Below are 26,627 nucleotides of genomic sequence, written 5' to 3'. Positions count from 1 at the left end.
TAAAAATATTTTATAATTTCCATTACAATTTCTTTTTTTGAACCGCTAGTTAACATAAAAACGTACTTCTTCCATGGTTCATGCCTGTAATCGTAGCATTTTGGGAGGCCAAGATGGTTGAATCGCCTGAGGTCAGGAGTTCGAGACCAACCTGGCCAACATGGTGAAACCCCACCTCTACTAAAAAGACAAAAATTAGCTGGGGGTGGTGGCGGGTGCCTATAATCCCAGCTACTTGGGAGGCTGAGGCAGGAGAATCGCTTGAACCTGGGAGGCAGAGGTTGTAGTGAGCCAAGATCGTGCCACTTCACTTCAGCCTGGGTGAAAGAGCAAAACTCTGTCTCAAAATAAATAAATAAATATAATGAAAAACAAAAACAAAAAAACCCATACTTCTTACTTTCCAAACATATGGGGCTTTTGAAGTGAACTTTTTATTATTCATCTCTAGCTTATATGTGTTGTGGTCAGAGAATGTATTCTGTTATTTCTGACTTCTGAAATTTATTGAAATGAACTGTTTTTGCAAGTATTCCATGTCTTGTAAAGGGGAGTATTTTACCATGGTAGATAACAGTGTGCTATGAAAGTCCATTAGTTAAGTTTATTAATTGTGTTCAAATCTCCTATATACTATTGAATATTTTTCTTCTTCTCCTACCACTTATGGAGGGGTGAGTGTTAAGATCTCCCACTATAATTGTGGATTTGTCTATCTCTCCATCTAGCTGTCTTCTTCATGTTTCTTATATTTTAAGATGATTTGCATACAAATGTGAAATTGTTCTATTTTTCTGGTGAATTGGACACTTTTCATTACGAAATGACCTTATTTATCTCTAGTGATGTTTTTCCCTCGATATTAAAATAACTGCACCAGCCTTCTTTTCGTTAGCATTTGCATGGTATTTTTCCCTCATGTGTTTACTTTTGACGGTCACTAGCTTTATGTTTTGGAAGTGTCTCTTGTGGGTTTCTCTTGTAAACTGCATCTAGCTATTTATGCATTCTGATAATCTTTGTATTTTAACTGCAATATTTAGTTGCATTTATTGAATCACAAAATATTCGAATTTATAGCTATCGTCTATTTGTCCCCTCCCTGCCCCGTCTTGTATTTATTTTTCTCTCCATTCTTGCCTGCTTTACAGTTGTTTGGGTTGGTTTAATCATTCTTTTTCCTCCTCCAATAATTTGGATAACTATACACTGTATTTCCAGTCCTACAGTGTTTATCCCAGTAATGACAATCTGGATTCTTAAATTCGTCAAAGTGTATTTGATATCTATCTTTACCTTCCTCCTGAAGAATATAAGGATCTTAGAACACTTTAACTCCATTCACCCAAGTAAATGCCATCACTGTTGTGTATTTTAAATCTGTTTTTATCCAGAAGACATTGTTATTGTTTCACACTATCGCTGTTCTTCATTTTTCTTTATTCCCAGTTTCATCAGACCTCCGTCTGGGATCATCTTTTTCCTGCCTGAAGTTCCCGCTTTGGAATCTCCCTCCGGAGGGTCTGCCAGTGGCAAACTCTTAAGTTTTTGTATTTGTAAGTGCTATGATTTCACCTACGTTCTGGATACATGTGCCTCATACTGGGTACATAATTCTTGAAATACATTTTCACTGAATATATAAGTCTAAGATGATGGTTATTTTCTCTCTGGCTTTGTTGCTCTTGATGAAAAGTCAGGTGTGAATCTATTATTCTCTTTTTCTATGTGCCAGAAAGAGGTGTTGGATTTTATTGTGAGGGAAATAGGGAGGAAAATTTTTAAGCACAGGGTGACCCCGTCAGATCTGCATTTTAGAAGCACACTCTGGCACTGTGTGGCTCAGATCGGAGGGAGGGCAGCTCCGCGAGGTCTCTGCTGTGGTCCAGAGAAAAGACGGGGCGAACCTGGGAGGTGGCTGCGGTGAGGGAAGGCAGACCAGAGTCCCCGAGGGGATGCCGGAGCGACAGAAGTTGGGGTCAGTGCAGGAAGGAGCAGGGACGACTCCGGGCTCCCAGTGAGGAATGGAGGCGCGTTAGCGAAAAAGGAAGGGGGGTGGGGAATCAAGAGTTCGTCTCGTGCCACAAATGGCTGAGCCCCCACTACGCACCTAGCGCCCAGTACACGCGGGTTTGGGGAAGGCTGGGGCAGCGCGGCGGCAAAATCCGTCCCCGGGGGACCTCAGCTCCACCGCGGCCGCTCCTGCCGCGAACGAGGGACCGGCCCGGGAGCCCTCGAGGCAGCGCCCGCGTCTGACCCGTGCGTCTGGGCACCGACCACCGAGGGTCGGATGGACAAATGGAAGGGCGGATGGAGGGGTGGGTGGACGGACGTGGAGACACTGGCCAAACTGCGCCGCGGAGAAGGCCGGATTAGGGAGACCTCGGCCCTGCGACGTCCGGACACGGTGGGAAGCCTTTTGGGTCCCGGCTTTCCTGCAACTCGAGGGGCTGCGCCTCGGGCCCAGTCTCCTCCGCTGCGGGAGGTGAGCAAATGGCCTCCCCGCTCTGAGCCTTGACTTTGTCGTCGGCTCCACTGGGCCCTGCCACTTCGGCCCCTGGCAGTCACCGGGAGGCTATGAGGCGCCCGCCTGGGTATTAAGGATCACGTCCCGCCCCGGCGTCACAGCGAGACGGGGCGCGCGAGCCTCCGCCCCGCCCCAGCCGGTGACCGAGCCAAATAAGTCCCACGGCCGCGCTCGCGGCTCGCGGCCCGCGGCCCAATCGCAACCCGCGGGGGCGGATCCCGGGGGCGCGGCTCCGACGGGGGCGGGGCTCCGACGGGGGCGGGGCTCGGGGGCGGGGCTCGGGGGCGGGGCTGACCCTCAGGGCGCGAGCCGAGCCCGCGGCCGGTCCGCGCGCTCCCGCCCCGCCCCCTCCTTGCGCGCGCTCGCTCGCTGGCGCCGAGGAAAACGTTGCGCAGGTTCAAAAATGGAACGTCGGCGGCGTGAGGGAGCGCGAGGGGGTGTGCGCGCGTGCGCGTGCGCGCCCGGACGAGGGTGACGGGGACCCCGCCAGCCCCAGCATCGCGCGCCGCAGCCGCGGCCCCGCAGCTCCGCCCCCGGCCCGGCCCGGCCCCGGGCCCGCTCGCCCGCCGCCCCGCATGGAGCTGTCAGCCATCGGCGAGCAGGTGTTCGCCGTGGAGAGCATCCGGAAGAAGCGCGTGCGGAAGGTGAGGCTGCCCGGGGGCGGCTCCCAGGACCCCAGTGGGGTCCCTCCCGTCCCCAGCACCGCTCCCTCCACGCTGGGGCTGAAGGGGAAAGCGGGGCGCGGGGGCCCCGGCAGCCCTGCGCTGCTGGGCCCGTCTCCCCAGCCCGTGCCTCAGTTTCCCTGCCACCGTGTAGGGCGAGTAGAACAAAAGTTGTCGCTCCAGGATGCTAGTGGCGGCCGAGCCTGCCTGAGCTGGAGATTAGGATCGGACGTAGGGATCCTCAGCGCCATCCCACCTCGCTCCCCTTTTATTGTAAATATGGGGAGACTGAGGCCCAAGTTGAAAGGACTTGCCTAGCGCGTTATGGTCAGAGCTGGGTCTTGAACTCGGGACTCTGGACGTTGGCACCAAATCCTTTCAAGTTGTAAGTGGAGCTTTGGAAAAGTCTCCTCCGGCCTCTGAAGTTTTCCTGCTGGACTTTGGCCTTTTCCGATCCTGCCCCCTCTACCCCCACCCGAGCACATCCCTATTCCCCGCCCCCACCCCCACCTCAACTCCTAGCCCAGGCCAGGGCTCTGAAGCCCGCCCCCTGCGCTGGGGCATCCCCTAGTCTCCTACCCCATCTGCCTTCTTCAAAACATACACCCTGCAATTTAGGAGGTGTCTGTTCTGCTGGTTTCAGAACCCCACACTTTGGGGCTAGACTTTGTCCGGGCCTGGCGTCTACACCTCCCGTGCACTTGTTTGGCGAGGGGGCTCGCCTAAGGCTGGGGAAATCCTTGGGGAGAAGTTCCTTTCCTGTTATGCACTACTGTCCTTCCTTTGTCTCCTCCTCCCTGCAGCCCTTTGGGAGGCTCCAGGCCGACTGGGAGGGGCCTTAGGGGGTCACCTCCTCCCATTTAACAGAGACAAAAACTGAGGCCCAGGCAGAGGAAGTGACCTGCTCAAGGTCACCGAGCAAGTTAGATAGGGAGGTAGAGCAGGAGCTCAACTGGGCTGATTGGCAGCCCATCTTCTTTCTCCATAGAGAAAACTCAGTCCTGGCATCTCGGGCCAAGGGTGAAGGTCAAGGTGGTCAGGAGCATCTTTTCTTCCTCCAGCTGTGCTTGGGGTTTTACTCTTCTGATTGAGGCAGCTGTTCCTCCTCCTTCTTTTTCCTAGGGTTTCCTCCACTTAAAAGAGAATTAATTTATTCCACAAAGCTCAGTGCTTTTTGTGCTGTGTAGCCTGAAGCAGGCACAGCACTAACTCCCTCTACGATGGAGCCCGCAGGGTAGCACAAGAGGGCGAGATCATCATTCCTTCGGCCAGTCACTCAAAATATTTATTGAGGGTTGGTCAGGTACCAGGCACCAGTCTAAGCCCCAGGGATCCATCCCTTCCCTCAGGGAGCTGGCATTCTGCAGAGGCGGCACACAGTGAATGAGGAGATACAGACAGATGCCTTCAGATGGAGCTGTGTGCTCTGCAGAAATAGAACTGCAAGGTGCCAGTGGAGACAGCATGGGAGAGGGTCACCAGGGAAAGCCTTTGTGAGGAAGTATCATATTTTGGTCTTAAAGTTCTGGCGTGCAGGGGCTTCACTCACAGTGGGGTTGGACTGTAAACTTTTTTTTTTTCTTGGCACCAAGATCTCACTCTGTCACCCAGGCTGCAGTGCAGGGGCATGAACATGGCTCACTGCAGCCTCAACCTCCCCAGCTCAAACGATCCTCCTGCCTCAGCCTCCTGTGTAGCTGGGACCACAGACAAGTGCCACCATGCCCGACTAATTTCCTTTTTTCAGAGACAGGGGTCTCACCGTGTTGCCCAGGCTTGTCTCAAACTCCTTCCTGGGCTCAAGCGATCTTCCAGCCTCAGCCTTCCGAAGTGTTGGGATGACGGGCTTGAGCCACCGTAACTGTAAACTTTTAAAGCCTGTGAGGAAGGGAGGGGCCTGGCTCTACTTTCTAACAACCACAGGGCTGACCACCCCTTCTGAAGGTGGAGACTTTGCCAGTCTTCCATGGGGTCCTGCCAGGGTCTTTTGAGTTGAGAGTCCTCAAGTCACTGGCCCATTACCTCTGAGCCAGAGGCAGCCACTCACAGACTGAAAGGGGACTCAGCAGATGGGGGAGGAGCGTGGGGACTACCCCAGAGAGGAATGTTTTCGTATTTGGAGACTCTTCCAATCTAAAAAAGAAAGTAAGCGTTCCCACCTGTGCACTGGGGCTCTAGACACTGTGGGTCTTTGGCCACGCACGCACACCTCCATGCAGTCTCAGCTCCCAGTGTGTGACATGAGCCCTGGGCTTGGGCCTCAGGAGCCTCAGAGGTGGCTGGAGCCAGACGCACTCCTGTACTGTCCTAGGGAGGGCAGTATGGGGCGGGCATGCAGCAGTCGCGGTTATATGGGTTGGCGAGGATCTGGTGGACAGTCCCCGGATTGTGTTTGTGTGTTGGGGAGACACCTGTCTGCAGATGGGATTTGGAGTTGGGCTCCTTTGGGCCTTAACTGTCCTTCCGAGTGGCTGTAGGGGCAACCACGAGACTCACTGTGTCTGCTTCTCTCTCTTCTCAGGGTAAAGTCGAGTATCTGGTGAAGTGGAAAGGATGGCCCCCAAAGTAAGCTCCTTCATGTGTGTGTGTCTGTCTGTCTGCCTACCGACCCATGCATTCCTCCACCTGCCTTTTGCCCCCTCCCCTGCCTAGCTTTTAGCTCCAGCTACTCTTGTAACTGGACAGCTGACCTTGATTTAATCATCATCTTCTCTGGGCCTCAGTTTCCCCCTGGACCACAGGAGGGTCAAGGTGGGTCTCCAGCTTCTCTTCTCACCCTGCCCTCCTGAGTGTTGAGCTCCTCTGCTAGTTGGAGCTTCTGCTCTCCCTCCTCCCCTCCCTGTGGCTTTTCTTGGCAACTGGGAGGTGAAGGCCCAGCATCCGGGCTACTGGAGATGGCTTCTGGAGAGGAGGAGGGGCCCCCAGCTGCTTTAAGCACAGTGCTGCATGAGTCCTCAGTGCTGTGTGGCCAGGGGCAGAGCCTGAATCCCCCTCACCTCTAGACGGCACTTTCCAGTCTATAGAGCAGGTTCCCATACAGCTTTGTAAGGTAGGTGTGATCAGGCGCTCTCAAGGTGAGGAAACAGGCTCAGAGAGGGTAAGCAGCTTGCCTTAGGTCCACAGCAAGTGGAGGCAGAGTTGGGACTTGAACTAGGCCTTCTCCTTTTCAGGTGTCTCCTCTGTGCCTTCCCAGCCTCCCATCTCAGAGTTGGGAGGCAGGGAGCTGCATCTGAGACCTCCCAGCTTCTCCACCTCTCCTGCTGAGGCCCCATCAGGAACCCACCAATGCCCTCCAGCAGGGAGTTGTTGGGAGGGGGAGGGAATGAGCTAGTCGTGGGGCCTCCCCATTGGTCTGTGGGTGCCCCACCCCCTGCCCCGCCTCCCGGAGACTGACTCCTGGAAACCCCCTCTGCCCAGAGCTGCTGCTGTCGGGCAGGGACTTTTTGCTGTGCTGGTGGCGGCTGACCTGGTATCGGGTCCTGTGGGCATTCTGGGGTGATGGTGGGGAGGGACAGCAGAGAGGAAGACAGCCCACAGTGCCTCAGCTTCCCTCTCTGCAAAATGGGTTCAGAAACCCAGGCCCTGCACTCGTCTCACAGGCTTGGTGGCCCTGTGGGATGAAAGGCCTGGGCACATGTTCTGGGTGACCTATGGATATCCTGATGACAGGGGTTGGGAGCTGGCAGGCCGAGAATACACTCCACCCCTCACACCAACCCCCACTTCAGTTTTCCCTTCCCGAATATTCTGAGGGCTGAAGGAGAATCCCTCCCCCGCCACACCCAGCTGCTAGAAGGTGGGCTTCCAGCCTGAGTGAAGGGGGCAGTAAAGGGAGTGACGATGCCCAGAGTGGGCAGCAGGAGCACCGCCTCCCTGGGCGCGCACACCCCTGCCTCTCTCGCTTCGCACCAGGAAGCTGTGGCCACCAGCTGTTAGCCTTCAGGACACTATTGGCTATTTTTCCTCCTCTGGAGACTCCACTCTTTGGAAGATTCTCTTCTGTAAACAGAGGCCGTTATGAATGAAAAGTTCCTTCCCCCACTTTGATTGATCCTGGATGTGAATCCATCTGCCCACTGCAGCTCGTCAGGAGGGAAGGAAGGAGGCTCCCAGAGCAGAGGCCCTCGATGCTTCTGTTGCGCTGTGCCCCTAGCCTGGGGACCCATTTGTTTCTTAACATGCTGAGGCCACCAGATGGGCCCTCATGGCTGCCTCTTCTCACCCCCCTCCACTTTGGTCCTGGGTTCTAGGCCTGGCTGCCCACCCGACAGGCATGAGCCCTGGGACAGGGGCCCACCATGGCTGGGTCTCTGCTTCCTCGTCTTCGAGTTGAGATGGTGAAGCCTCCTTTGCAGGCTACTGTGAGGGTGAGAGGGTGGATGTAATTGAGCGAATGCATGTTCAGCCCAGTCCAAGTGCTTTAGTAAACATTTGGTTTTAAGATTAAGTTAGATAGATAGCCTAGCTGTACTTTTTGTTTTCCCCAGTCAGGAAAGGGACCTAAGGGATTCCCTTCTTCTCAGGAGTGCAAAGTATCCTTAGAAATCATTTAGGCCAGTCCTCTGATTTTTCAGATGGGGAAACTGAGGCCCAGAGAGGGTTGGTCCTTAAAAAAATATAACTGCCAACCCCATGCACTGTGGTGCCCACTTCATGCCATCCACAGTGCCACCACGGTCTGGGAGTGAGGCAGGTATGGCTGCTAACCATCCCCACCTCACTTGGGGGAAACAGAGGTTCACTCTGGGGGAGAAGCAGGGGAGCCAGCTCTGTCTTCCCCTCCTCGGGGGCCCTGCTTGGAGAAAAAGCTGAGAAAGAGGGTGGGGGGTGGGGAGTTAGGCAGGCTGTGTCCTCCAGGCCTGGGAGCCTTGGCTGGGCAGTGCCGGCCTGGGCGGGGTAGTCATTCTCCTGCTCAGCATCTGCCCTGTAGGTGGGGAGACTTACATTCTTCTCAGTAACAGTAACAGGAACCATGATTTAAGTGGACACTCTGGGATGGGCATGGTGGTTCATGCCCGTAATCCCAGCATTTTGGGAGACTGAGGTGGGCGGATCACTTGAGGTCAGGAGTTCCAGACCAGCCTGGCCAACATGGCAAAAACCCCGTCTCTACCAAAAGCATAAAAAATTAGCCAGGCATGGTGATGTGCGCCTGTAATCCCAGCTACTTGGGAGGCTGAGACAGGAGAATCGTGCCACTGCACTCCAGCCTGGGCAACACAGTGAGATGCCGTCCCCCACAAAAAAAAAAAAAAAAAAAAAAGTGGACACTTTGTGCCAGGCCTAGGCTAAACCACTACATGCCTTGCCTGTTTTATCTCCCCAGCAAACAAGTGTGGCAGTGGGGCTCTCTTGCTTCTTCTGGAAAGCACAGCAAATGGCACAGGGAGGGGCTCGGGGCCCGGGACAGGGAATGTGACATTATCAGGTACAGGTGCCAGCTGTGCCTGAGGCCTCCAGATAACATTTCAGCCTGTCCAGGGCCCTGCTGTTCCCCCTTCCAGAATGACTTCCTCTCTTCCCCACTTGTGAATGGTTCTCCATCGTTTTGGAAGGAGTGGCCCTATGGAGTTTTAGGAATGATGTCAGTGGTCACAGCCATGGCCAGGCTGTCAATAAGCCCCTATTATGAATCAGGCATTGACTCTTTGAACCACTCATAGCAACCCATTTTACAGATGGAGAGACAGAAGCCTACGGCAAATGAGGCCTTGCCCAGGGTCATAGAGCTGGGCAGATGTGAACTACGGGCGCCTGATACACAGGCAACTCCACTAGAGATGACTAGGACTCTTGCCTGCTGGCCTTTTGGCCAGTTCAGTGAGAAGTGCTGAGGCTTTCCGCCTCTGAAGGTTTACAGCTATGTGACCCAGGGCAAAGCCCTCAACCTCTCTGTGCCTCACTTTCCCCACCTATAAAAATGAGGCCCTAACTTCACAGGGCCCTGCTGAAGATTGCCTGAGACAAGACAAGATTCATTAACACCCTGCCAGGGGCAGAGTGGGAGCTGTCTCCACCCAGGCTGGGGAGACTGGAGTTAGGAGCCGCAGACTTTTACGCTCCCTGGGCTTTTCATTGATTTAACTCAGGCTTATTTGCCTTCACTGTGTACCACACTGATCGAAATGCTTTCCGTGGCTTAACACATCTAATCTTCACTACAGCCCTATACGACTGGGGTTACTGGTGGGCCCACTTTAGGATGAGGCCCCAGAGCGGTGGCGTCTCCTGAACGAGGCCGCACCCCGCAGTCTGGACCAGAGCCCGTGCTGTGTCTCCTGTGCAGCAGCTTTAAATCGGAGTGGGGACTGGGGCTTGGGGGTTGGCCTGGCTCTGCAGGGTTCCGGGTGGTTCCACCTGCCCCAAGGCCGCCTGCGTCACAGCTCAGCAGCGCCTCCAAACCCCGCTTCCCCCGGCCCCCCGGGAAAGGCCGGCGGGGGTCCTGCACCCGCTGCGCCCCTTCCCACTGCGTGCCCTGACCGCAGCAGGGCGAGCCCTGCGCGGCGGGGCTCTGGCTGGGCGGCCGGGGCTTGTTTACCCGGCCGTGGGGCGGGGCGGGGAGGTCACGTGGCCGTGTTTATCTCGGAGCCGGCGCGCGCCGTCCCTTCCCCGCCCCCGCCCCCTCGGTTTGCCGGTAATCCCGGCGCGCGCCTCTCCCCGTGCGTGCGTGCGCGCGGCCGGCGGGGGCGGGGCCTGGGCGCTCCGCCCCCTCCCACGGGGTGATCGGTTCCCGCCCCGCCGGCGCCGCGAGCCCAGTGCAGACCCCCGCAGTCCCCCGGTGTCCACGCCGCGGTCCGCGCAGCCCAGGCAACGAGCGTGTCCCCAGAGCCCTGGCTCCTTTCCACTCTCCCTCCCCTGGTGTGGGAAGGGTGTCCTGGGACTTGCGGGAGCCCGCTTTCCTCCAGGCACCCGAGGGTCTCCGATGATCGTGGGGTCTAATCCCTTCGATCCGCGGCGCCCACGCTAGTGGCGCGCTCCTGGGTTGCCAGCGCCCGGCTCTTCGGAAGCGCGTTCCCCTTGGCGCCTCTGGGCTCCTGCACTGCGGAGGGCGCGGCGCGGTGCGGCGCGGCGTCCTCCTTACCGGCTGGGTCCAAACAATTAAGACGCTGGTGCCGCCCCTTCCCCCCACTTGGGGCTGCACTCGGCAGCCAAGTGCGACCCTGTTATCTCAGACCCAGCTGCCCGGGCCGGCAACCACCCGTTCTGCATCCAGCCGACCCTTTCGGGGCGCTCACTGTGCGCCGCGCCCTGCCGTGGGACACTGAGGACCGGAGGGGGGGCGACGCCCCCTCCCGCGGGCTGCACAGTCGGGGGTCCCAGACGCGGTGGCCTGGGAGGAGCCTGAAGGCGGAGTGTGGCCGAGAGCCAACACGGGCCGGCCACTGACTGGCTCAGTGACGCTGGGCTGGCTGCCCAACCTCCGTGTCTCAGTTTCTCCATCTGTAAAATGGGGGTAAGAACTAAGCACCTACCTCGCCAGCGCCTTTTGAGGATGGGTGCGGTCCTGGCGGTCCCGGCCGCACACCTGCTGTTACTGTAGTGGTCATTATTCTTGAGATGAGGAAACTGAAGTTCAGAGAAGGGTTGGGACCTGCCAGGATCCACACAGCAGGGACATCAGCAAGCAATGGGCAGGGCGGTGCGGAGGAGCACGCTGTGGAGAGAGGAGCACGAAATTCCCCTTCCTACCAGTTAGAGTGAGGAGATTCAGCCTTTTCCGGGGGGAGGAAGGGTTAGAGTGTCTGCCAGCCTCTGGTGGCTTCTGCTGTAGTTTCGCTTTCGGCATTCTGCAGGGGCTCCCCAGCCCTTCCCAGAGCCCCGGGCGGGCCTGAGCGGGCCACTTTGCGGTGGCTCTGCCCGCCAGGGTGTTTCCTGGTCCATTAGTGATTATGGCCAAGGCTAGGTATAGCTGTAAGGAGGGTGGAGGAGGGGCAGGCTCGTCCAGCTGGCAGTGGGACAGCCTGGGAGGGATGTCAGGGAAGGCTACAAATACCTGACTCTTAAGGGTCGGCTAGGAGTTGACTGGAGGGATGGGGCACCCAAAGGGAGGGAGGGCCGGCTGGCAGGGGGCACATGGGAAGGGGCAGCCCAGGCTCAGGGCTTCACTGCGAGCCCACAGAGGCCCGACACCAAGTGGGTGTGCCAGAGTGTTAGAGGAAGCAAGGAGGCGAGCATTCTGTCGTTGGGCAGCATTTTGGGACTGAACTAGCGTTAGGTAGTTCCCGGGATACTGTCAGGTAGAGGCCTCAGCTCTAGGGATTGGGAGGCGGCAGGGCAGGGGCTCTCCCAGGCTCTTTCTGCCTTTTAACTCCTCGCTAACGCCCATTGCCTTCCGCCTTACCTAGCAGAGCCTCTGGCCAGGGCCATAGGGCATCGCTTTGCTTTTGTCTGTATGTTTTATACACAGTCACACGTCGGTTAATGACAAGGATACATTCTGAGAAATGCATTGTTAGGTGATTTCATTGTACGAACATCAGAGTGACCTTAGCCACACCTAGATGGTACAACCCACTGCACGCCTGGGCTGTGTAATAGAGTCTGCTGCTCCCAGGCTACAAGCATGCACAGCGTGTGACTACTGAATACATCCAAACGTAGAAAAGGTGCAGTAAGAATACAGTGTAAAAGATAAAAGTTGGGACACCTTCTAGAGCACTTCCCAGGCACAGAGATTGCGGGGCTGGAAGTTGCTCTGTCACCCAGACACATGTCACTCACTGTCGATGAGTGGAATGTGAAGACCTGGTCTATTGTCAACATTGTACACTTACGCTACACTAACTTATGCAGAAATATTTTTCACATTGAACACTTAGGCTACACTAATTTATACAGAAATATTTTTCTTCAGTAATAAATTAACCTGAGCTTATAGTAACTTTCTTACTTTATAAACTTAACTTTTTAAAACTTTTTGTCTCTTTTTGTAGTAACACTTAGCTTAAAACATAAACATGTATGGCTGTACAAAATATTTGTTTTATATTCTATAAGCTTTCTTCTATTTAAAAAAAGTTTATTTTACTTTTAAAGTTTTTTTTTAATTTTAAAATAAAATTTATATTTTTATTTTCATTGTTTTTGAGCTGGAGTCTTGCTCTGCCGTCCAGGATGGAGTGCAGTGGTACGATCTCGGCTCACTGCAACCTCTGCCTCCCAGGTTCAAGCGATTCTCCCACCTCAGCCTCCCGAGTAGCTGGGATTACAGGCGCCCGCCAGCATGTCTGGCTAATTTTTGTATTTTTAGTAGAGATGGGGTTTCTCCACGTTGGCCAGGCTTGTCTCAAACTCCTGACCTCAAGTGATCTGGCCACCCAAAGTGCTGGAATTACAGGCGTGAGCCACTGTGCCCAGCCTTAAAGCTTTGTTTTTAAAACCTAAGACACTGGCCTTAAAGCTTTGTTTTTGAAACCTAAGACACAAACACACACATTGGCCTAGGCCTACACAGGGTCAGGATCATCAAGACGTCACTAGATGACAGGAATTTTTCAGTTCCGTTGTAATTTTATGGGTCCACCATCACATGCGCAGGCCGTCACGGACAGAAATGTTATTAGGCACTTGACTGTACATATATTGTTTTTAATGGAAAAGTTTTTATGTTTGCGTCGATGGTGAGTGATACTGGTTTTTCCATTTATGGAAGTCATAGTTTGCTTTTAAAATAATTTAAACCAAAAAAGCTGCTCTAAAGGCAGATACGAAGTAAACAGGAGTGCTAGTGGAACGAGGGCGTGGTGGGTGTCACCACGGTGGTTCCACAGATAGGTGAGCTCTGGAGCCGCTGCGCTGACATCACAGGGTCTGCCCCAGCAGGAGGGTGCTCCCTGGCTGGGTGGCGAGGGTAGAAGATCCCCTGTAGCATTACCCGGGGGCCTGTACTAGGCCTGCTGAACCATTCAGCCACTAGACACTTACCAAATACCTGCTGTGTACCAGGCCCAGAGACAAGGGAACTTCAGACCTGGCTGTGGCCTGGGTGAGGTGCACTGAAGAGGGAGACTATGCTGGGGGTGGGGATGGGGTTTGGAGGGCGGGGAGGAACAGCAACAGCAGCAAACACAGTGCACTGACGACACATCAGGCACGCTGTTACTCTTGTAACACCCTCTAAACACTTGGAAGACACATCTCATCAGCACAAGAGTCCTTTACAGAGGGGGACGTTGAGGCACAGAGCTGTTCAGGAAGTTGCTCAAGGTCGCATAGCTAGCTAGGGGCAGAGCTGGACTTGAACCCAGGCCGTGAGCGTGTCCCCAGAGCCCTGGCTCCTTTTCACTCTCTCTTGCCTGGTGTGGGGCTTACAGGTGCCCTCTCTCCTCCTGGCACCCGAGGGTCTCTAGTGATCGTGGAGTCTAACGAGGAGTTGGACCCAGTCACATTGTAGAGTGATATGAACGAGGGCAGTTCTGGTGTCGCTGGAGCCCTCAGGAGGCCCAGGCTGGGTCTGTCCTTGAAGTAGGTGACAATGACACCTTACCAGGACAGGGTGAAGGCACACTTGCAGTGGGCCCTGGGTCAGCAGCAGTGGCCTCTGCTGGTGCACCTGCCCAGTAGTAGTGATGGCTCTGACCTTTTTTTTTTTTTTTTAGACAGAGTCTTACTCTGTCACCCAGGCTGGAGTGCAATGGTGTCATCTTGGCTCACTGCAACGTCTGCCTCTTGGGTTCAAGCAATTCTCCTGTCTCAGCCTCCCGAGTAGCTGGGATTACAGGCATGCACCACCACGCCTGGCTAATTTTTGTATTTTTAGTAGAGATGGGGTTTTGCCATGTTGGCCAGGCTGGTCTTGAACTCCTGACCTCAGGTGATCTGCCCGCCTCGGCCTCCCAAAGTGCTGAGATTACAGGTGTGAGCCACTGCACCCAGCCCCGACTCTGACCTTTCATTCCTCTCCCCAGGTACAGCACGTGGGAGCCAGAAGAGCACATCTTGGACCCCCGCCTCGTCATGGCCTACGAGGAGAAGTACGGTGTCCTCGGCACCGCCGGGTGGGGCTTAGGGCCGGCTCAGAGGCTTCCCAGGAGCCTGCTGCTGGCTTGGCAGGGGTTGTTGGGGCAGGGTAGGGGTGTCCGATGGTGCAGGCCAGCCCAGCCTGCAGCTGGGTGAAAATGGTGGGCACTGAGTCCCAGGGCAGCTGAGGACCCTGGGGCCCTTTCCTGTTGTTGGGTGATTTCGGTCACTTCCTTTACCCACCCGGGCCTCAGTCTCTCTGCTGTCAAATGGGCCACCCTGAAGAACACACCGATTTCCCAGGGTGAAACCTCAGAGGGGCCGTAAGAGGTTTCTGTTCCAGTGAAGAATGTTAAAATGCTTCACAAAGATGCCCTGTGTGCTAGGAGGCGGCACTGCCAGTTGTGCGGGGGTGACAGATCAGAGACGGTGTCTCTAGAGGACCTCTTAGGGCAGGAAGGAGTGTCTGACGAAGCTCAAGGAAGGCTGGGCAGGAGCGTGGGCTTTGGGGCCGGGATTTCTGAGTTCTGGCCTGTCCCCCTGCCACCTCCTGTCCAAGTGGCCCAGGCAAAGTCAGTCTCCCACCTCTGCCAGGGCCCCTCAGGGAAGCTGAGCACACCCTAACAGTTCCGTGTGCCCTCTCTGGCCGCCCTCCCCACCAGCAGGCAGCCCAGGTTCCCTGCCTCTCCCAGCCCGCCTGCCTTGTGCGGCTTGGGACCATTTCACAAAATCATTTGTATTTGGCCCCTATGACAACCTCCTGAGGCAGGAATGAGGGTTTTGTTTGACAGAGAAGGAAACTGAGGCTCTTACCTGGAGCCTCAGAGCAAGGACCTGGCCAGGGCTGCCACCTCCAGGTGGGGGCTTTTCCACTGCCCCTCGCTGCTGGGTTCTTCTGGCTCCTTCTCCAGGAGATTTCCTGCCATGGATTCAAAAGACAAATTTTATTGTTCTTTCCTTTTAAAATCAGGGTGTCCCCATCCCAGGGTTTCTTTCTGCCTCCCAGGTGTGTGGTGGGGCCTTGGTCCAACAGGGTGCGACACTTGGGAATCCCATGGAGCGTGGTAAGGAGAGCAGTGGACAGGTATCAAAGGCCCGGATTCTAGTCCTCCACCAGGGGCCCTTTCCCTTTGGTCCGTTGGTGTCCTGCTGGGGATGGATGCTCAGTGGATGGTCAGACATTTGCAATAGATGCCGTGGGGTTCATTGGTATGTGCTAAGCTCAGAGTAAGAGCCTGGCCCAAGGTCACACGAGGCCTCCACATTCTTTCTGTTGTCCACGTGGCCTCTGTACTGGGGGCTGCAGAGAGTGTGGATGGAGAGAACTGAAGTGGGAGGCAGGATGAAATGACTGAATCTCCCCATTACTTTCAGCAGTTGTTTGGAGTCTCTGGTTGTGTTGTCTTATGTGTCATGTGTAGCTTCGTGGCATTGTCAAGTTGTGCTTTTGTTTGTTTGTTTTTTTGAGACAGGGTCTCACCCTGTCTCCCAGGCTGGAGTGCAGTGGTGCGATCTTGGCTCACTACAACCTCTGCCTCCCAGGCTCAAGCAATTCTCCTGCCTCAGCCTCCTGAATAGTTGGGACTACAGGTGTATGCCACCGTGCCCAGCTAATTTTTGTATTTTTGGTAAATGGGGTTTTTTGTTTGTTTGTTTTTTCTTTTTCTTTCTTTTTTTTTTTTTTTTTTGAGATGGAGTCTCGCTCTGTTGCCCAGGCTCTGGAGTGCAGTGGCGCGATCTCGGCTCACTGCAAGCTCCGCCTCCCAGGTTCACGCCATTCTCCTGCCTCAGCCTCCCGAGTAGCTGGGACTACAGGCGCCCGCCACCACGCCCGGCTAATTTTTTTGTATTTTTAGTAGAGACAGGGTTTCACTGTGTTAGCCTGGATGGTCTCGATCTCCTGACCTCGTAATCTGCCTGCCTCAGCCTCCCAAAGTGCTGGGATTACGGGCGTGAGCCACCGTGCCTGGCTGGTAAATGGGGTTTTGCCATGTCACCCAGGCTGGTCTCAAACTCCTGAGCTTAAGTGATCCACCCACCTCAGCCTCCCAAATTGCTGGGATTACAGGCGTGAGCCACCGCACCCGGCCTGAGTTGTGCTTTGTGTTTTTGATACATGGGAAGGCATCTGCTGGGCACTCAGAACAGGCTGGTTTTCATCCTGTCCCCCGACAAGATGGGACAGACAGGGTAGGAGCCGGTCCGCTCTCCCAGGTTCACAGAGATCCCAAATTCGGGGGAGTCTGTGCAGAGCTTTACTTGCAGAGGGACTAGCCATTCCCATCAGCTCTCCTGGGACATTCAAGGTAAATTGGATTGACAGGCTTCTGTATCACTCCCCTAGGAGGAAAAACTGAGCCACGTTTTTAGGGGGTCCTTAGGAGCACGTAGAGCAGAGCCCACACATGGCCCTGGAGCCCCGTAAGGACCCACTGTTTTTGGAGATGCTGCAAGTCCCCCCTCAGCAGTTGCCCTCCACGTTTGTCAGATGGGAAGACCTTGGCCCTGGGAGTTGAACATCTGACCCCGTTGTTATGGCCCCAGCCAGGCAATGGGGAGGATTGGTGGGCAGGCCTGTGGGGAGTGTCCCCTCCCTGACAGACAGCAGAGGGCGGGCGAAGCGGATGCCTTCCCTTCCCTTAGATGTCACCAGTGTTTCCTTTTCTTCTGCCACCTGCTTCACACCCCAGGGAGGAGAGAGACCGAGCATCGGGGTATAGGAAGAGAGGTCCGAAACCCAAGCGGCTTCTGCTGCAGGTAACCAGCCTGCCTTTGTGCCTCCTTTCTCCCCCTGCCCAACCCTAAGTCCCCCTCTGCCCCTTGGTGCATTTGCACTGGCTGATTGAGCTGATCTGTGTCCCCTCCCCTGTACCACCCAGGGCACTGTGGGGTGGGGCACTTGGGTAAGTTTTGATGGGAGGAATTGGGAAAAGCCTGCGTGTGGGGCTGGTGCCCGGGGAAGACAGCCTGGGTGGGCGGTGCCACCTGGGAGGGGGAGTAGGCATATGGCCAGTGGAATCCTAGAATTCTCAAAGCTTAGAATCTTGCTGTAAGGAAGCCCTGAAAGCTTTGAGCCTTTCGATGCTCAGAATCCCTAAACACAAAATTATCATTGAGAATCTCAGAAACATAAACTTGAGAATTGAGGAAACATGAGAGGCTGGAGTTTCAGAATCTAAGAAACAGAATCTTTTTTTTTTTTTTTTTTTTTTTGAGACGGAGTCTCGCTCTGTCGCTCAGGCTGGAGTGCAGTGGCGCACGATCTCGGCTCACTGCAAGCTCCACCTCCCGGGTTCACGCCATTCTCCTGCCTCAGCCTCCCGAGTAGCTGGGACTACAGGCGCCCGCCACCACGCCTGGCTAAATTTTTGTATTTTTAGCAGAGACGGGGTTTCACCATGTTGGCCAGGATGATCTCGATCTCCTGACCTCATGATCCGCCCGCCTTGGCCTCCCAAAGTGCTGGGATTACAGGCGTGAGCCACCGCGCCCGGCCAGAAACAGAATCTTAGAATTGTAGAACTACAGCCTTGGAATGTCAGACCCCTAGAAGTGTGTCATTTTTGAGTGGGCCTCCTGTTCCAGCCTTCAGTCAGCTGGGGACCCAAGTCTCTGCAGCATCCCGGAGTACCCACGTCGTAGGTCTTGGGGGCCTTTCCTGACCTCAGTGCTTTGCAGTGACAGGGACATGGATCTTGGAGCAGTGCAGTCACAGGTTGAGTCTCCCTGATCCAAAATCCAAAATGCTGCCATGTGCGGTGGCTCACGCCTGTAATCCCAACACTTTGGGAGGCCGAGGTGGGTGGATCACCTGAGGTCAGAAGTTCAAAACCAGCCTGGCCAACATGGTGAAAACCTGTCTCTACTAAAAATACAAAAATTAGCTGGGGATGGTGGCGGGCACCTGTAATCCCAGCTACTCAGGGGGCTGAGACAGGACAGTCACTTGAGCCCAGGAGGTGGAGGTTGCAGGGAGCCAAGATCATACCATTGCACTCCAGCCTGGGTGATAAGAGTGAAACTCCGTCCCCTGCCACGCCCCCCCCACCCCAACAAGAAAAACAAGATCTGAAATGCTCCAGAATCCAAAACGTTTTGAGCACCAAAATGATGTTCAAAGGAAGTGCTCATTGGAGCAGTCTAAATTTCAGATTTTTGGATTGGGGATGCTCAGCTAGTATATATAATGCAAATATTCCAAAATCCTAAAAAAATTCGAAGTCTGAAACACTTCCGGTTCCAAGCATTTCGGATAAGGAATTCTCTGCCTGTGTGTGGTTGTAGGTAAGCCTCTTCACCTGTAAAATGGGTATGAAGAGAATACCCGCTCTCCTTAATGTAATAAGACCCACCAGGCAGGATATTGGAAGCCAGAAAGTCAGGATTCTTGGTCCACTTGTATGTGGTCCATGTCAAGCGTCCTTGGCCACTCCTGATTATAGCCCATGGAGGCTTTCGCCAGAGGGGGTGGGCCTCCCTTCATGCAGTGGGCATGTTCCATTGGGTTTGGCATGAATTGAGCCTAGGAAGGGAAGTAACATCTCCCGGACGTCTGTGTGCCAGGCTGCCTGCCCAGTGTGCCTCACAGATGAATATACTCCATCCACATACTAAGCCTACAGGGCAGGTGTGTTCGTTATCTCTTCCCCTCTAACATGGCAACTCAAAGCAATAAACATTGATTATTTCCCATGGCTTCTGGGGGTCAGGAATTTGGAAGTGTGCTAGCTGGTTCTTCAGTGGTTCTAGTCTGGGCTGCAGTCAAGGTGTTGGCTGGGCTGCAGTCATCTGCAGTCTCGACCAGGGCTGTGGGATCTGCCTCCGAGGGGGCTGCTCACGTGCCAGTGAGTCAGGGCTGGGCATTGACAGGGACTGGTCCTCACCATGTGGACCTCTCCAGAGGGTTGCTTGAGTGTCTTTACAGTGCAGCCACCAGCTTCCCAGAGTGGGTGACCTGAGAGAGAGAGCAGGGAAGAAGCCACAGTATCTTTTATGCCCTAGCCTGGGAAGTCACACAACACAGCACTGGGTGTGGGAATGGACGGCGCATAGGTGTGAATTCCGGGAGGTGGGTGTGGTTGGGGCCCTCCTCGGAGGCTGGCTCCTACAGTCTCTTCATTGTTTCGCTGAGAAAGAAACTGAGGCCCAGGGAGGCCGGTAGCTTACCCAGGACCTGACTGTTGGCACCCGCGTCCCTTTAGTAGCTGTAGTTCTCTCGTGATGAGGTTGCCAAGGACGTAGAAGAACCTGCCTTGCAGAATGGTAGAATGTACTGGGCTTCTTTTTTTTTTTTTTTTTTTTTCCCAGACAGAGTCTCGCTCTGTCGCCCAGGCTGGAATACAGTGGTGCGATCTCTGCTCACTGCAACCTCTGCCTTCTGGGTTCAAATGATTGTCCTGGCTTAGCCTCCCAAGTAGCTGGGATTACAGGCGCCTGCCACCACGCCTGGCTAATTTTTGTATTTTTAGTAGAGATGGGGTTTCGCCATGTTGGCCAGGCTGGTCTTGAACTCCTGACCTCAGGTGATCCAGCTGCCTCGGCCTCCTAAAGTGTTGGGATTACAGGCGTGAGCCACTGTGCCTGGCCCCTACTAGGCTTCTGATGGCCTGTGAGCCCGCTGGAAGGAGTGGGTTTTGAGTCAGCTGCCTACCAGACGTGCCTCCCAGCCACTGCAGTATTTTCCCAGTCCCCTCCCAGTTCAGCCCTCCTCCCATCACTGCAGCAGCCGGCGCCTGGGGACATGTGATGCCGTTAACAGGCACGACTGTGAGTGGGACCTGCGTGTGTCATCCCTTCCCTCAGCTTGGAGGTGTTTGACCTCACAGGTCCCATCTGATGGCTGCACTATCTTCCTGGGAGCTCCTGACCTCTGGTAGCAGGTGGCAGGAGAAGGTACTGTCCCAGTGATCCAGAGTCTCCCAACATCTTGGCACCATGAATCTTTTGTAGATTCATGTAAATTCTCCCCAAGTAAATAAGATAAATCCCGACATTACAAACTCCAGGGGTGGACGGACTTGCCCTCCAGCTCCAGATGTGTCGCGGGCAATCAGCAGAGCAGGCTGCAATCACAGAGCCCAGGAGCCCCCTGGAGGGGTCGGGGTGCATCTGCAGGCCAGGTGGAGCCCTGTCCCTTTGGCTGGGTAGCTTGGGCATCCGGGGCTGTGTGTGCTGCTGGCCTGGCTTTGCCCCAAGCAACTCCAAGAGCACACCTTGGCCCTCTGCCTGCACCATCTCCCGGGTGAGCTGGCAGTGTCAGTTTTGGAGGTGCTCTGGCAAGCAAAGATGCCTTTCCTAAAACGAAGGCTAACTCTTTAATGCATCCAGATTTGTTTCTCTTGGCCAGTTTTCAATTTGTCCTTCTTGTATGCTTCTCTGCTGGGTATCAAAGGAGTAAACGCTGGGATGCGAGTGCTCTATGGGGCCCAGAGGCAGGGCTGAGCTGGCAGACCCTGGGGTTGCCCAGGGCGCACTCTCTGGGCTAGGCTGGGGTGGGGTGATGGCCAGCCGTGGCATGGGAAGGAGTTGAGTGGGTAGACGTGGCATGGGAAGGGCATTCCGGGTGGGAGGAACAGCATGAGCAAAGGTGTGGCGGGTGGGAGGGCGGGGCTGACCCGCGCTGCCCTGGCTTGCCCCTGCAGCGGCTGTACAGCATGGACCTGCGGAGCTCCCACAAGGCCAAGGGCAAGGAGAAGCTCTGCTTCTCCCTGACGTGCCCACTCGGCAGCGGGAGCCCTGAGGGGGTGGTCAAGGCGGGGGCACCTGAGCTGGTGGACAAGGGCCCCTTGGTGCCCACCCTGCCCTTCCCGCTCCGCAAGCCCCGAAAGGCCCACAAGTACCTGCGGCTCTCGCGAAAGAAGTTCCCGCCCCGCGGGCCCAACCTGGAGAGCCACAGCCATCGACGGGAGCTCTTCCTGCAGGAGCCACCGGCCCCAGACGTCCTGCAGGCGGCCGGCGAGTGGGAGCCTGCTGCGCAGCCCCCTGAAGAGGAGGGTAAGGCGGCCCCAGCCCAGAGACCCTCAGAGCTGGAAAGGGCCCTATGGGTCATAAGGTCCAGCTGGTTCAATGTCCAAAGAGGGCCTGTAGTGCTTTGTGGGGCCAGTCGGGTCTGGGCTCAGGGCCCAGCACTAGCCCAGGGCTCCTCCTGTCGTCCCACTCTGGCTGAGCTCTTGTCTAGGCGGGGAGGATGCACCCAGTGCCCTCCTCCCAAGTGTCCAGCCCTGTGTGAGGCCCTGAGCTGACTGAAGACACAGAGAGGAGGAGCTGGAGTTGGGGTGGGGTTGGGTGGTCTGCATGGCTTCCCACCTTGTCAACGCTGCCCCCATCTGTGTGTCTGACGCTGCAGCAGATGCCGACCTGGCCGAGGGGCCCCCTCCCTGGACACCTGCGCTCCCCTCAAGTGAGGTGACCGTGACCGACATCACCGCCAACTCCATCACCGTCACCTTCCGCGAGGCCCAGGCAGCTGAGGGCTTCTTCCGAGACCGCAGTGGGAAGTTCTGAATCACCGTTTTTACTTTTCTTAAACTGTTTTCTTTTGGGCTTGGGGTGGGACTTCCAGAGATAGGAATGGGTTGGGGGCGGGGTAATTATTTTATTTAAAAAAATACCGAGCAGCAAAAGGGGAGAAGATCCCACTACTCTCCCACCACCTGCCCTTTCTCTGAGGGATGTTTACCACGAGGCCTCAGGCTGGGGATGGAGAGAGTTGCTCTGGGAGTGGGGGTACCACCTCCAGGGCAGGATGGGGACAGGATCACCTGCCGGGGACACCACCATTATCACTCTCCTCTAGTGACGCAGCAGCTGGTTCTGGGAGTTAAAGGAGCATTGGAAGGCCCAAACCCTCTCCCTTGAGTGGCCACCCCAGCCTGGTTGGCTGGTTTCCCCCTTTTCTCTTGTTTCAATTGGGTCTTTACCTTGAACTCTCCTCTCTGGCTTTGCGGTGGGCTGTGGAGGCTGGTTTTGACCAAAAGTGAGTGGGGCGGGAGGAAGGGGCAGGAGGAAGGGTTGAGGTTACTTGGGGTGAGTCCCTTCCCCTTCATAGAGGCTTCTATCCTTCCCAGGGAGGAGGCGCCGCTGAGACCCTTCTGCTGAGAGCCCTGCCCTCCCCTCATCACCTGGCCTGTGCAGAAACGCTCATGCACACCCGGCTGCACAGGTGTGCACGCATTACCCTTCGCGTGTACGTTCCCATGTGCCCCGTGAAAGCATGTGTGTCTGCAGACGTGTCCACACGGGCCTTGCGAACCTGGGTTAGAAACCCTGGCCAGGCGAACGTGGGGTGATTCACAGCACAAAAGACCTCACCAGCACACCTGCACTCACCCCACCTTGCATGCACCTTGCTACCTGCTTGCGGCTTTCAGCGGAGGGCAGGGGTCTGGCACAGGTGCGATGGCACCCCATGCTCCAGGCATACAGATGTGGTTTCTCAGCTGCACCGGGCCAGGCTGCGGGTGTGCAGGCGTCTGCTAAGTTGTGTGATGTATCAGCACAGGCTTTGAGACATCTGGACCCTGTCCTTCCTCCCGCGAGGGGTTCTTGTTCTTTCTGACTCAGGTGACTTTTCAGCCCTTCCAATTCCCCTCTTTTTCTGCCCTCCCCTCCAACTCAGCCAACCCAGGTGTGGGCAGTCAGGGAGGGAGGGAGTGTCCCACCACGTTCTCAGGGCAGCCCTTGACTCCTAAGCCCCTTCCTCCTTCCATTCTGCATCCCCTCCCCATCCAACCTAAATGCCACAGCTGGGGCTGAGCTGTATTCCTGTGGAGGGACCTCTGCCGTGCCTCTCTGAGGTCAGGCTGTGCTGTGTGATGGGCAGGCTTTGCCCCAGCCCACCCCTGGCAAGGTGCACTTGTTTTCTGGTTTGTACAAGGTGTCCTGGGGGCCAGTGGCTTCCCTGCCAGTGAGGAGTGACTTCTCCCTCTCTTCCAGTCCTGTAGGGGAGACAAAAACAGATTGGGGGGCCCGAGGGGAGCATGGAAAAGGCCGGCTCCCCTGTCTTTCCTTGGCTGTCAGAGTCAGGGTAACACACACCAAGAGTGGAGTGCGGCCGGCAAGTTTGAGACCTGCCCTCCCTCCTCGCAGCTCTGCTCTGTGTCCTCAGGAAGTCACAGAGTCTACTGAGGCAAGGAGAGGGTGATTCTTTCCCCAAATCCCTTCTTCCCTGGTTCCCAAACCAAAGACAGCCTGCAGCCCTTTCTGCATGGGGTGCTCTGTTGACAGGCTTCCCAGATCCCTGAGTCTCTCTTTCCTTCCTCCTCGATCTTTAGTTGTCCACGGTCAATTCAGTGCTTCCATTGGGGGACAGTCCCCTCCGGGATGACCTGATTCACCTCCAGCCCAGGGAATGGAATCTAGAGGAATAAGTGGGGTGGGTCTGGACAAGGAGCGGCAGGAATCACCACCCATCTCCAGCTGTGGAGCCCTGTGGAGGGGAAGGGGAAGCTTGGGGTTCAGAGGGAACTCTTCCAGGAGAGGGGTGCCCAGCGGAGGTAAAGATGATAGAGGGTTGTGGGGGGTCTCTAGTTGAATGTTTTGGCCCATGACTTTGGAACATGGCTGGCAGCTTCCAGCAGAAGTCACGCTCCCCATCCCCCAGGGGACATGGGACCTTTTTCCTGCTTCCTGGTCACTTTCAAAGAACTATTTGCGCAATCTGTGGGTCTGTGGATTCACGGGGCTTTCTGTGTGGGTGCTGCAGTTGCTTTTGTCTGCAGCAGCAGGACACATCTTTCCTCTTACTCAGCCCTTTATGGCCCATGGGGAACTCCGTGGCTCAGGGAGAGCTGAACTCCAGGGGTGTGACCTGGGACAGGTGGGCCTGAGGTGCCCAGCTCAGGGCAGCCAGGTGGCTCATGGGCTGTAGTGAGCCAGCTCCCTGGGGGAAAAGGCTGTGGGCCGTTAGGACCATCCTCCAGGACAGGTGACCTCTATGAGGTCACCTATGGCTGTGGCCGTGCAGGCCTCCTTCCAGCCCAGAGTGGCCCAGTAGAGCAAGGCAGACAGTGACCTCCACCCCCGCAGCCCTCTTAAAAGGCCAGTACTCTTGGGGGTGGGGGGAGGGTTTAGAAAGCATTTGCCCACCTGCCTTTCTTTCCGCCAGCCCCCACCCGCTTTGAATGTAGAGACCTGTGGGCACTTTTCCTTTTGTGGTGGGGGGTGCGGAGGAGGTACCCCCACCCCTGGCACGGCCGCCTGGAATGCAGGACTGTCACTGCTGTTCGGGTGATGACCTCGTTGCCAAGCTCCTCCTGTCCCCTTGTTCTGGGGGCAGGCGCTGTGCTTCTGTGAGGTGGTTTAGCTTTTGCTTTCTAAGTGGCCAGCTGCGGCCACCAGGTCTCAGCACAAGAGCGCTTCCTTTGCACAGAATGAGCTTCGAGCTTTGTTCAGACTAAATGAATGTATCTGGGAGGGGTCGGGGGCACGAGTTGATTCCAAGCACATGCCTTTGCTGAGTGTGTGTGTGCTGGGAGAGTCAGAGTGGATGTAGAGCGCGGTTTTATTTTTGTACTGACATTGGTAAGAGACTGTATAGCATCTATTTATTTAGATGATTTATCTGGTAAATGAGGCAAAAAAATTACTAAAAATACATTAAAGATGATTTAAAAAAAAGAAAATTCCTGGGCATTTGATCATTCCTTCTGGTGGTTGTCAAGTGCATCCGTCCACCAACAGACTTTGTGCGAGCAACAAGGCTGTTTATTTCACTTGGGTGCAAGTGGGCTGAGTCCAAAAACAGTCAGCCAAGGGAGATAGGGGTGGGGCAGTTTTATAGGACTGGGGTAAGCAGTGGAAAGTTACAGTGAAAGGTGGTTAGCTATTGTCACCAGGGGAGGGGGTCACAAGGTGCCTGTTGGGGAGATCATAATACTCATTGTCCGGAAGAAGGTCACCAGGTCGATCAGTTGGGGCAGGGCAGGAACAAGTCATAATGGAATGTCATAAGGTTGGTCAATCAGTTAAGACAGGAGCTGGCTGTTTCACTTCTTTTGTACTTTTGGGTTGCCCCAGACTTCTTGGCTCCTGCAGGCCATCTGGATGTATATGTGCAGGTCACAGGGGTTACAATGGCTGAGCTGCAGCTCAGAGGCCAGACAGTGGTGTCCCCACTGTGCTGAAGAAAGAGCTTCAGCCCCTGGCAATGCCTGGGGTTTAGGTCCCAGGTCTGCTGGTCACCGGCCATGATCTCGGACAAGTCTTTCCCTTCGCTGAGACCCCGGATGGACAGAGAATTCACTGAGGTGACGGGAACAGGAAACTGCAGGTGTCTCTGGGTGAGGCCATCACCGTGGTCCGTAGTGTGTCGTCAGAGGCCTGGAAGTGCTTCTGGCACCTTTTATCTGCTTCTCCCCAAGAGTCCTTTATTCCAGAACCTTGGAGGGGTGAGCATCGCAGGTCTCTGCAACGGCAGATTCTGGATCGCAGGACTGTCATGGGGCTAACGCTCACCTACTGTGTGTTCAGCCAAGCTTAGCACACACATCTGAACGTTGAGACAGGTGGTCAGAGCCAAGGGCAAGTCCTGGGAGCACGTCTGCATTTCAGTGCATCACGGGCTGCAGGACAGAGGCTAGGCCGGAGCAGGCAGGGCTGATGGTGGGGAGAAGAGTTAAAGAGTCTGTTGCAGCCATGCAGGTGGAGGGGGATGGTGGCTGCAACTGTGGACATGTCAGTGAAAGAGAAACAGATAGACTGGGGATAGGTTTAGGTGGTGGAAGCGTCAAGATGTGGCCACTGAATTGATGAAAGGGAGGGATCAAGAATATGCTTGGGGCCTGGCACGATGGCTCACGCCTATAATCCCAGCACTTGGGGAGGCTGAGGTGAGCGGATCACCTGAGGTCAGGAGTTTGAGACCAGCCTGACCTATATGGTGAAACCCTGTCTCTACTAAAAATGCAAAAATTAGCCGGGCACCTATAATCACAGCTACTCTGGAGACTGAGGCAGGAGAATCTCTTGAACCCAAGAGGTGGAGGTTGCAGTGAGCCAAGATCGCCACTGCACTCCAGCCTGGAGACTCCATCTCGAAAAAAAAAAAGGGGGGAGGGGGATATTGGACACAAACACATGCTGTGAGATGACTGTGTGAAGACAGAGATGCCATCCATAAGCCAGGAAGAGAGGCCTACATCAGAGCCTTCTCTCCAAGCTCAGAAGGAACCAACCCTGCTGACCCTTGATCCTGGACTTCAGCCTCCACAACTGTGAAAGGATACATTTCTGTTGTTTAAGCTTCCTGGTCTGTGGGAGCTTATTACGGCAGCCGTAGCAAGCTGATGCAGCGTCCATGAGAACAGAGTCTAAGGCGGGGACTTGGGTGCAGGTAGTTTATTTGGGAGGGGGTTCTAGGAAGCAAGAGTGGAGACAGGGCCAGGGGAGGAGGGAAAGCCAGGGTAAGGGCACATTATTGAGGTGGGTGCTGTGGGAACAGGAGCTTGATTCCACCTGGACTTTCGGGGAAGGGTTCGAAA

General features: G+C 55.4%; 1 protein-coding gene and 1 long non-coding RNA gene across 7 annotated transcripts in view; one reads left to right on the top strand and one right to left on the bottom strand.

Moving 5' to 3' along the window:
• The window catches only part of LOC129138513 (uncharacterized), a 29,230-nt gene extending 18,174 nt beyond the window's left edge, over positions 1-11,056 (bottom strand). The window contains exon 1 of the long non-coding RNA XR_008541830.1: positions 10,662-11,056. This is a non-coding gene — a long non-coding RNA (uncharacterized LOC129138513). The remainder of the gene's footprint in view (positions 1-10,661) is intronic.
• On the top strand, positions 2,872-24,770 carry CBX7 (chromobox 7). 6 transcript variants are annotated; one of them, XM_024352867.2, is made up of 6 exons: positions 2,872-3,171; positions 5,711-5,754; positions 14,097-14,162; positions 16,839-16,905; positions 21,069-21,141; positions 21,494-24,770. In XM_024352867.2, the coding sequence occupies exons 1-6, from the start codon at positions 3,103-3,105 to the stop codon at positions 21,649-21,651; spliced, it is 477 nt and encodes a 158-aa protein (XP_024208635.1). In that variant the 5' UTR covers positions 2,872-3,102; the 3' UTR covers positions 21,652-24,770. The 6 variants fall into 6 exon arrangements, with proteins under 6 accessions (XP_024208635.1, XP_024208634.1, XP_515139.2 ...); XM_024352866.2 differs by having other exon boundaries at positions 20,790-21,141; positions 21,497-24,770; XM_515139.8 differs by having other exon boundaries at positions 20,790-21,141.
• Positions 24,771-26,627: the final 1,857 nt, after the last annotated feature.

Source organism: Pan troglodytes, chromosome 23 (genome assembly GCF_028858775.2).
Source record: "Pan troglodytes isolate AG18354 chromosome 23, NHGRI_mPanTro3-v2.0_pri, whole genome shotgun sequence".
In the NCBI taxonomy this organism is placed as follows: domain Eukaryota; kingdom Metazoa; phylum Chordata; class Mammalia; order Primates; family Hominidae; genus Pan; species Pan troglodytes.
The sequence above is the reverse complement of the archived record's forward strand: the minus strand, read 5'-3'. Positions and strand labels throughout refer to the sequence as shown.